Source organism: Hypanus sabinus, chromosome 25 (genome assembly GCF_030144855.1).
Source record: "Hypanus sabinus isolate sHypSab1 chromosome 25, sHypSab1.hap1, whole genome shotgun sequence".
In the NCBI taxonomy this organism is placed as follows: Eukaryota; Metazoa; Chordata; class Chondrichthyes; order Myliobatiformes; family Dasyatidae; genus Hypanus; species Hypanus sabinus.
The window spans coordinates 15,798,032-15,809,444 of record NC_082730.1 but is presented as its reverse complement, the minus strand read 5'-3'; the positions used below and the strand labels follow the sequence as shown (position 1 = coordinate 15,809,444).

Below are 11,413 nucleotides of genomic sequence, written 5' to 3'. Positions count from 1 at the left end.
TGCTTTACTTTCGATGATTTTATTTCATGTTGTGGTTTACACGGCAGTGCTGCATTATAAAAATAATCAAGTGATAGAAGTATCATGCCACTTCACACATCACAACTAAAATCTTCCAAATCCTTTATGAGCTGGCTGTTTCTATTAAAATTCTGGAACAAACAGGAGGAATTGATGAATTCAAAATCAAATTCCATATTGCAGTCCCTGCATTCACAAAAAATCCCAAACAAAAGCATTAAGATAGAGCAGCATAGTGGGCATTTACTTAATCAAATTGGTCAATTCATTCAGAAAGTTTGGCCCGATCTTAGCCCTGAAGTATGTCATATTTGGCAAATAGAACAATGGATAACACTTAAATTCTCAGTGGCATTGCTTAATTCTAAACAAATACTGGATCACATCACTATATTTTGTTGATCTTAACACTGATTTACAAATGGACAAATATTTTACATTAACTTTGGCAGACAAAGTGTGCTCTGCAGAACAGTTCTCTCTTTCTGGGCAGATTCATCAGTTCCACCAAGAAATACAAAGAGCTTGAATTTCAAATATGGTTAAAGGTCTTGAGAATAAGCAAATGACTATTTGTAGCAAAACAAGTTCCAACAATTCATGGTATAAAATACATAAAATATATATCTGGCAACAAATGAACATCAGAACACATAATGAAATGGCACCCAGAGAAATCCAATGGTCAAATATTTCATCAACACTTGGTTAATCAACAGAAGTATAAAAAGATGTTCGAAAGAAAAACTGAACATATCTTTCTTGAATACAGTGGGGGGGGGGGGGGGGGAGGGTGCTGGATCAATTCAGACATGTACTTATTTGTTCAGACCAAAAGGTGATTTTAAAAACTGTCCTTAAAACAATTAATATCAAACAACCATCTTGCATGCAGTTTTGACTCATGACATCAGTCACATCTCTTCAGGGTTTCTTTCATTTTGGCAGGTAGCATAACCAGGGAATAAGATGATCCTCTTGCAGGCTTTCTTCAATATTAACAAAAACCTTTAACAAAAAAATAATTCCGTTCAGTTTTAAATCAAGAGAATAAAGAGAAAAACAAAATCATGCCAAGCATTCAGCATGCTTTATTTGAAAAAGTTTGATCATTTCCAGCTCTCGTTCTATTTACTTCCAATGCATCAATATAATGCTTGCAAATAGCAAGCTTGCTGTCAGAAAGCTCTCACCTGGGCATGCTGTCAATATGTTTCAGTACAATCCACATTCCTTCAAATTATTTTTGATGATGACATCTGTCACTGCATCAAATACAAACTGCACATTTTTCGTATCTGTGGCACATGTGAAATGGGTATAGATCTCCTTGGTTTCTTTCCGTCTGTTCAGATCTTCAAAGTGGCACTGAATATATGCTGCAGCTTCTTCATAAGTATTGGATCCTGGTTAAATAATAAGTCACTGGTTTATTTTTAATCAGGTTGGAACAGAGGAAGAAATATTAAGATATCAAATACAAAGATTTACTATTAAAAATTGTGAGAAGCCTTGCCAGTAACTAACTCACTGCTATCTGCCATTCAACAAAGTTTAGGTGGATCAACAAAAACCACATGAAACAACAAGGCACTTATCCTTGTAAGCGGAACAAGTGATATACCTGCCCTTACACTTCCTCCCTCACCACCATTCAGGGCCCCAGACAGTCCTTCCAGGAGAGGCGACACTTCACCTTGAGTCGGCTGGTGTGATATATTGTGTCCAGTGCTCCCGGTGTGGCCTTCTATATATTGGTGAGATCTGACACAGAGTGGGAGACCGTTTCGCTGAACACCTATGATCTGTCCGCCAGAGAAAGCAGGATCTCCCAGTGGCCACACATTTTAATTCCTCGTCCCATTCCCATTCTGATATATCAATCCATGGCCTTTACTGTCAAGGTGAAGCCACACTCAGGTTGGAAGAACAACACCTTATATTCTGTTTGGGTAGCCTCCAACCTGATAGCATGAACGTTGATTTCTCTAACTTCTGTTAATGCCCCTCCTCCCCTTCTTACCCCATCCCTTATTTATCTATTCCCCCCTTTTTCCCTCTCTGTCCTTCTCACAATCACCCCTTGCCTGCTCTCCATCTTACTCTGGTCCTCCCATCCCCCTTTCTTTCTCCCTCAGCCTCCCATCCCATGACCCTCCCCCTTCTCCAGCTCTGTGTCCCTTTTGCCAATCAACTTTCCAGCTCTTAGCTTCATCCCTCCCCCTCCTGTCTTCTATCATTTCAGATCTCCCCCTCTCAAATCTCTTCTTTCAGTTAGTCCTGACAAAGGGTATCGGCCCAAAATGTTGACTGTACTTCTTCCTACAGGTGCTGCCTGGCCTGCCTGCGTTCCACCAGTATTTTGTGTGTGTTGCATGAAAATGCACTAATATACTAATGAAATCACACATTGTGGACAACTAAATCTAGCTTTGATCAAAACATTTCTAAATCAAGAAGCTAGTACTACCTGCATATTCTGGATAACATATTGTTAGAGGACTTCTCTTAATCTTCTCTTCAAATAGATCTTTTTTGTTCAGGAACAGAATAATAGACGTATCTGTAAACCATTTGTTGTTGCAGATGCTATCAAAAAGTTTCATGCTCTCATGCATTCGGTTCTGTGGGGATAAAATGCTTGCACATTAAAATATACAATGCAGGGATCATTTTAATCCTTTTCTTGGTTAACTTACTAAACAAAATCCATTGAATTTGTTTGAAAATGTTACTTGCTAAAATATCACACTAAAATTAGACCAAAAATTTCTTTAGAAATAGGTACATTTTGTTTTAAATTTAGTCTTTGTCTCCCCACTTCCCTCACAGACCATGTAAAATTTAGAGAATTCCCAAACCATGTACAATTCTATCTCCTAGCACTATAAGAAATACCCAACAGCTGCTGAACAGAAACTTGACATGTGTGGGCAAAAAAATCCAGCTGCTGTGAGGGTGCTAAAATTACAGGTAGTCTCTCTGAGACAGCCGATTCCAGGCTGACATTGCCGACTGAGGCACTGTGGGAGATGGAACATCAGGATTTTGCAGATGTTTGGATGGAGGTCATTGTAGTCGAGCAATTGCACACTCTCCCTCTCTTAATGGGGGGCGGGGGAAGAAAGAGTTTGCTATTGATTCTCGAGTCGGGAATCTTGGAATAAAAAGTGACTATAACCATTGTAACAGCAACTGTCAGTCTTCCCTTTTGCTGGGAAACTGGGTGTTATCTCTCTGTCTTGTGTTATTGAGAGATGGAGAGGGCCTGTGGCATGTCTAGCTGTTGGGTAAACAATCACTTTTTCCGACGGTAGACCATCGCCTCTCTCTGGGTGCTTTGCTGTTGCCGGGTGGGTGGTGGGCACAATACTTCTTGCTGAAGTGAGCATGGGAGGTGGAAGTTGATGCTTGTGTGGAGGAGGGCATAGGGGGCTTTGGAGTTCTAACATTTTTCTGATATTCATTCTTTTGGCGTTCTGTTTTAAGTGGATGTCTGCAAAAACAAGGTGTGTACTGTATACATTCTCTGATAATAAAAGGAACAATTTTAACCATTTGTAAGTGTATTATGTATCAAGTTCTGAACTAAAAGGTTTAAAGTGTTAATCGCCAAATTACTGCTCAAGCTGTACGTAAATTGACATACAAACAGGCAGATCATTGGTTACAATGGTCATTGATCTGAAAAATTAACTTTGTTCCTCTCTTGAGATCCATCTGATCTGCCATGTACTTCCAATATTTGTCTTTCATTTCTACTGCCAACACCATTTGTTTTGCTTTTTACAAAAAAGCAAATCAGGCCAAAAAAACAGGAGACAAACCAATGGAATTAGGAATAACAATGACAGTAGGAAAAAGGGACTCAAATACTGCAAATATCAAATTTACATGGATCAAGATAATAAAGAATTAGAAAAATAGATTCAACCACTGACATTACAGTGATATGACATTGGGAGAAGATGAATAATGAGATAAGACCACAAGATCATAAGATATAGAAGCAGAATTAGGCCAATTGGCTCATTGAATGTGCTCCACTATATCACGGCTGATCCAATTTTCCTCTCAGCCTCAATCTTCTGCCTTCTCCCCATACACCTTCATGCCCTGACCAAACAAGAATCTATCAACCTCTGCCTTAAATGTACTGTACATAAAGACTTGGGCTCCACAGCTGCCTGTGGAAAAGTAGTCCACAGATTCATGACTCTGACTAAAGAAATTTGTCTTCATTCTAAAATGACATTCCTCTATTCTGAGGCTCTGACCTCTGGTCTTGGACTCTCCCGCCATAGGCAACATCCTCTCCACATGCACTCTATAAAGGCCTTTCACCATTCAATAGGTTTCAATGAGATCACCCTTCATTCTTCGGAATTCCCACTCTTCCAGTTTCCCAAATGATCTGGAGTTTATCCATTTCCAGCTCCCACTCCTTAATGCAGATATTTAAAATCCAAAAAGGGAATAAAAACTAAACCAAAGTTAAAAACCAAGACCACAAGAGCTGCCCAACCCAATGGATTACATCAATACATTTTTAAAGAAGCTAAAGACTTACACAGCTATTTCTACTCTTTAGAAATACATTTACTGCCACAGAATGGCTAACACATTCTCTATATTTAAGAATGGGAACAACATGTATTAAGAAAAATTGCAGACCAGTTACCCTTACAGTGGTAAGCAAAATAATGAATTGATGCTACATTGGATACGTACATGCATAGTCAGCATGGGCTTCAGAGGATTTTGAAAGCATTTACTTTTTTGCAAATACTATTTATAAATAACCACTGATTTAATTTTGGAATTGAAAACTGTTACAGATATTGTCAAGCTGGAGAGCAAGTTGTGTATAAAGGTGCACTGCAACAGGGGCAGAACAGTTGTCAGCACAATGATTTACAGCACCGATGACCCAGGTGCATTTCCCACCTCTGCCTACAAGAAGTTTGTACGTTTTTCCTACCACCCAGTGGATTTCCTCTGGGTACTCTGGTTTTCTCCCACAGCCCAAAGATGTACCAGTTAGTAAGCTAACTGGTTGTTGTAAATTGTCCTATGATTAGGTTAGGATTAAATCAGGGGATTGCTGGGCGCTGCAACTTGATGGGCTAGAAGGGCTATTCTGCTCTGCATCTCAAAAAAAAAATATTACAAGAGGACATTTATGCACTTGCAGGATTGGCAGACAAGGTCAAACAGATAAATGCAAGATTGTTCCACTTTGGGTGGATGAATATTTAGGACTCATTATCTAGAAGGAGCAAGTGTAAACAAGAAAAGGAACAAAAAAAGGATGTCGGGGAGTTGATACACATATTACAAAGTCAAATGTTGTTTGCATTATTTTGAAAGGACACAGACGGTGGCGAAGGTACAGGAATATAGTAAAGATACTAACAGAAATGAGAGAGTTTGCAATCAAAAAAGGATGAACATGCTGAAAGGAGAGAAGGCCAAGAAGTCACACCTTATTCTTCCAATAAAAGTAACATTCAGGAATTCCAATATGCCTTTACAATATGGAACTAATTGCCCCAGGGAGTAGTTGAAGTATGTAAAACAGATGCAAGCGAGGGGAAATGGAAAAAAGTATGTGTGATACAAGAATAAAGATCTTACATTGTAGATCTTGATGAGAAAGAGAAGCTCAAGTACAACATCAACTTAAGCATGGATTAATTAGGCAAAATACAACGTTTGTACTTGCAGGCTTAAAAATGGGGTATAATAATGATCTCCTAAAATAAAAAGGAGAATGATTTTACTTTTCTTCATGGGTCAATGAATTAAGTATGTGGTAGAAAATTTGCCATTTCCTTTGCCTTTAATATGGACAACTTACATGATAAAAATCATTAAGACTGGTTTTGATCAGAGATTTGAGATCCCAAGAATATAGGAGATCCCTAATATAGATACACCCTATCCTCATTATATGCGTCTTCAATGTGGATTCAGTTTTTCGAGGAATCTATTTCTACCAATGTTTCTTTATATACGTCCAAAACTCTCAGTTATTTGGGGAGCACTGCTTTCCCGCCAGTACAAGTCATGTGTGCACGCCTCACAGTCGGGATGAGAAGTACCGCTTTCCTGCAAATACAAGTAAGGTGCGCGCACTTCACAAACTCACTCCCGCCGGTCTCACGTTGGTTTTGGCAAGGTGTGGATGTGCGATCTTGTGCTCTTGCGTTTTATCCACGGTGCAGTGATTTTGTGCTTAAAATATTTAACTATGCCTCCTACGTGTCCGATGTCATGTCCTGGGCCATCAGCTGAGCGGCAGAGAACCGCTTTAAACTTGTAAAAAAAAAGTTGGAAATTATAAACAGCGCCAGCATCAGGTGAAGGTAACACAGCTTTGGGACGCTACTGCCGGGAACAGAATCTTGCCTTTAAAGTTCTTTTGTTGCTTGACAATGTGCCAGCCCATTCTAAACATTTGGACAGCATTCATCCTAACATAAAAGTGCATTTCCTGCCGCCTAAAACATTGCTGATTCAACCACTCAACCAAAGTGTGATCCACATTCAAGGCGTTTTTTTTTAAACGGCGAACTCTCTCTCTCAGATGCTGCAAGCAACAGACGATTTTGAAAATCCTGGGAGTTTACCAACAGTGAGGCAATGGTGGAAGTTGGAACACTTGGCACAAATGGCGATGGACATGGACCCAAGTTTAGAATGGAGTCAGCATTTCAGTCGTTGCCCGCCGTCAACCCATCTTCCCTACAAGTAAATTTATGCTGAAAAACAAAACGTTGCCAAACAAACAACCCTCACCACTTTCTTCAAACCGGTGTCATCATATGCTGCCGGCAGTTCTAAGAGTTCTGAGAGTCTTCCTTCACCCCTTACTGTGCTTGATATGATCCTGATGACATACAACCATCCAGCTTATCCATGTAAAGCAGCCCAACACCACAACAACCACTCATCTCTCAGAGTGAATACACCTGCCACTGTCGGTGAGTACACCCTAGTACGTTAACTTTCTATGATTTATTACATTGAATATTACCTTAAATTGCTGAAATATAATACGAATGTTGCTGTGTGGTACTGTTCTGTCGTATTGGTATGAAAATGTCAATAAATTACAGATAAAACAGTTAGGAAGCCCTCTGGAACACATCACTATTTTCTCAACTTAAATACTCACCTTATGCGTTGACTGCGAGGAATGTATCCCTTGCATATAATGAGGATAGGGTGTACATTTAAAGTTAATTTTGGCTCTTTATACACAATAAATCACTCAAATAAATTTACATTTTAATTATATAAATACCTATGATACTATCCACAGTGCAGAGTTTAGTTTCAAAGTTCTGTGTACTCAGATCACAACTGCAATATCTTAAAATATACAACTGTAAAGGGGATTTCTTCTTTTTCTTTGTTACTGTGTATGTAATCAAAATGGCTTCTTTGTTTTGTTAAAAGTAGGAATGCTTCTTTGTTGTGAGAGAGTGCTGGAAGCTTGTTAGGGTTAAAATTTACTGATAACGAGAACTGTATTCCTTTGTAAACCAATTGGGATTAATGTTGTTCTTTCTTCTGAGTCTGTAAGCTATTGTTGGCGGGCTTTTGGGCAGATTGGCGCGAGGGGGTGAGAGAGAGAGAGGACGCGATGCTGTAAACTGGGCGAGGAATGGACCCCAAGGGGGTGTTCCAAGGCCAGGAGGTACCCTGAGGAGAGCAGACGACGATAGATGTACTTGGTTGACCACTTCGGGTGGTCCTGAGCTGCGAGTCGAGGAGTTTGGAGGGGATTGAATGGTGGCCAGAAGACTTCAGTAATTGAGCTCCAACGGTTGTGCACGAAGTGGTTTGGACTTTGATAAGTTTGGCGCCTTTTCTTTGTTGTTTTTCCTTCATATATACTGTATGGTTATTAATCACTTAGTTATAGTAACCTTTATAAATTGTATTCATTTAATCGCATATGGTGTACTGTCTGTTTTTGGGCGAGGCGGGGACATCACAGGATCCACACAAGCTGATTACCCAGTTTGGTGGGGCCGAAGGCTGCTCCCCCTAGACGAGAACGAGCTGAGCGAGCCTGATGCGACCCAGGGGGTTACATTATGGGGTGCTCGTCTGGGATTGATTTCTGTGGAAGCTGTGTGATCACCCTCTTTAAATTATGCCTGCAGTGAAGAGCTGGTGTGCCTTTGCGGGTGTGCGATTGCTGGTTATTGCTGCATCTGTGTTGGGTGGGGTGGCTGTTGGTGCCCCGGAGGGCGTTGTTTGAGTTCTGACTAGCGTTGACGAAATGGTGGTGGGACCATGGGTTGTCCGTACTGTTTGGACAGTGAGGAGTGACAGGTTGGGATGTTTCAGCAGTGGTAGGCTTCGCCCAGTTGTCGGAATAATGTCCAGCCCTAAAGGGGTGGAGTGGACCTCTCAGTGGTTGGGTGAGTGGCAGTACTTGGCTGAGGGAAAGCAACAGGGATTGGTTGAAAGTTTGAGTAGGCGGGCTGGTGAATTTGTTAGAACTGTCGGGTACAATTACCTTGAAGTGACAGCTGCCAGTTCTGGGAAAGTGTGGGAAAATGCGTGGGGTTCAACTGGAAGTCAAATGCCGGTGCTGGGCGGCTTATCATATCCGTGGCAGGAGATTGGTGGAAAGTTTTTAGGGTATCCCTTTTGGCTAGGGGGGCAGATAAATTGCTTGCAGTGCCAGGGGGATCTGTCAAGGAGATCAGCTTGATCCGAGAGGTGTCGGGAAACTTAGAGGAGGCCCAGTGGGGGAACAGCTTGGGGTCTCTGGGGGAGCACGTTCCCTGCAATGTACCAAGGAACTCCCAAAAGGAACAGACCCTATTCCTGAAGGCTTAGAGGGACCAAGCGCACAGGTGTTGTTACGGATGGATGGAAGTCAAGTTAAAGCCATCCTCGGCACCGGGGCGCCGGTTAAGTTGCTGTGCAGTTTGTTTTATAACCGTTATTGGAAGCATTTACCCTTGACGACACTGAGGGCACTGGAGATTTGGGGTACCATTGCCAGTGATTATCCAGACAACAGTTGTTGGTCAGTGAAAATGGAGTTCTTGGAGGCAAAAGTGGAGATGACTGAGGTTCATGAATCAGTAATGCTGATGTGTCTGGACTGAGACGGGCAGCGTTTCGGTTCTGGAGAGAACCGATATCCTGCTGGTGCGCTTGGGGGCCTGCCCGGAGGAGGCGGGTGAGCGCTGTTTGGAGGCATTGTTGATGCACCCAGAGTTTCGAGCTGCTTGTGCGGATGTGTGTAGCAGCATTGGGCCGATACCGAATTCAAACAAGAGCCGGTGGTGGTATGGCCTGGGGGAAGTATCTGAGGGTGAGACCCTCTTAGAGGACGCTGCAAAATACCATGAGGGAGGGGAGTTGACCGCTGAAGACACCTCGGAGAGAGAGGTTGCGGCAACTGGCCCCTGAAGCCACGGAAGACGTAGGCAGCTTGTGTGTGGATTATATTGCGCTGAAGAGGCGCACTGTCAGTGACCAGAATATGGCCCTGAGGGCCAAAGAGGCGATGGCCTATCTAAGTGGTGCGAAGTGGTTTAAGGTGCTGGATCTGAGGAGTGGATGTTGCCAGATCCCAATGAGTGGGGCCGACAAGGAGAAGACGGCCGTTATAAATTCCCTAGGAGTATTCCGGTCCGAAAAGATGCCACAGGGCATATCTGGAGCCCTTGCAACCTTCCTGCAGGGCATGTGGAAGACCATGGGGGATGTGGAGGCGTTTGGAGTTTTGGTGTATGTGGATGATCTCTTGGTATTTGGATTTGCCTCAGGAGAATATGAAGTGAGGTTGTTGCAGGAGCGGCTGAGAACTACAGAGTTAAAGTGTTTTCTGGACACGTGCCAGGGCTGGCGAAGGTTGCAGCTCATGAGTGACTGTCTCTACAGAATCAAGTTTGAAATGAAGACTGAGAGACTGGAGAAAGTTGATCTGGAAGTCATGAGGAAGAAAAAGCTGGACAGAAGTGCAGTGAATACTGAACGGGAGGCTGAAGAGACTGCAGCAGCAGTGCAGGCCATGTGTTTCTGTTTGGAGAAAATCAAACAGCAGCTACCGATCGCAGAACTGAGGAAGAATACAGATTCAATGGATAATGTGCTGGATGTGTGGTACATGCCGCCTTTTGCTGACTTTCCCTCGATTGAGGAAGAGACCTTTGGCCCTTCTCCCACTGAGTCAGGTGTAGAGGGGAGGGTTAGCTGTGTGCAGTGGGGGGCATGAGTGAGAGGTTGAGAGAGGAGTTGGTAGTGGGCTCAAGGTATCCCCAGTTGTGTCCCAGCCTGAAGGGTTTAGGTGAGGGGGTACAGAGGTCTCAGAAGGGTTAGGGAACTCCCAGATAGTTGGCCTATGTAGCGCCTGAGGAACAGGGCGTGAGGTTTACTGTGTGGGGAGGAGATGTCACTGTTGTGCTTGGGTTAGGGTGTGTTGGCAGGAAAGGTGGCGAGTTATTTAATAGTCATGAGGACATGACTTTTATTTGGTGGGGGGAGAGTATAAAGGGGATTTCTTCTTTTTCTTTGTTACTGTGTATGTAATCAAAATGGCTTCTTTGTTTTGTTAAAAGTAGGAATGCTTCTTTGTTACGAGAGAGTGCTGGAAGCTTGTTTGGGTTAAAATTTACTGATAACGAGAATTGTATTCCTTTGTAAACCAATTGGGATTAATGTTGTTCTTTCTTCTGAGTCTGTAAGCTATTGTTGGTGGGCTTTTGGGCAGATCGGCGTGAGGGGGTGAGAGAGAGAGAGGACGCAATGCTGTAAACTGGGTGAGGAACGGACCCCTGGGGGGGGGTCCAAGGCCAGGAGGAGAGGAGACGACGATAGATGTGCTTGGTTGAGTACTTCGGGTGGTCCTAAGCTGCGAGTCGAGGAGTTTGGAGGGGATCGAATGGTGGCCAGAAGACTTCAGTAATTGAGCTCCAACTGTTGTGCACGAAGTGGTTTGGACTTTGATAAGTTTGGCGCCTTTTCTTTATTGTTTTTCCTTCATATATACTGTATTGTTATTAATCACTTAGTTATAGTAACCTTTATAAATTGTACTCATTTAATCGCATATGGTGTTTTTGGGTGAGGCGGGGACATCACACAGCATCCACACCAGCTGATTACCCAGTTTGGCGGGGCTGAAGGCTGCTTCCCCTAGACAAGAACGAGCTGAGCGAGCCTGAGGTGACCCAGGGGGTTACACAACTTTAGCACAACACTTAGAATATAAAATCTATTCATATTTTGTAATCTTTTTAGATCACAAAAATCTCTGAGTTACCCTAATACACATTTATTATTCTATTATTAAAATACATCATATGTTACCAACCTCGCCTTTGTTGTCAGAATTTGATTTCTTCTTTTAAATTAT

General features: G+C 42.5%; 1 protein-coding gene across 1 annotated transcript in view; it reads right to left on the bottom strand.

The window, feature by feature from the left end:
* LOC132381042 (guanine nucleotide-binding protein G(i) subunit alpha-3) overlaps positions 1 to 11,413 on the bottom strand; it is a 34,620-nt gene continuing 23,207 nt past the window's right edge. Inside the window, exons 7-9 of the mRNA XM_059950156.1 lie at positions 2,492 to 2,645; positions 1,215 to 1,427; positions 1 to 1,029 (exon numbers count right to left, since the gene is read on the bottom strand). Coding sequence (XP_059806139.1) covers positions 1,237 to 1,427; positions 2,492 to 2,645 — 345 coding nt within the window. The 3' untranslated portion in view covers positions 1 to 1,029; positions 1,215 to 1,236. The remainder of the gene's footprint in view (positions 1,030 to 1,214; positions 1,428 to 2,491; positions 2,646 to 11,413) is intronic.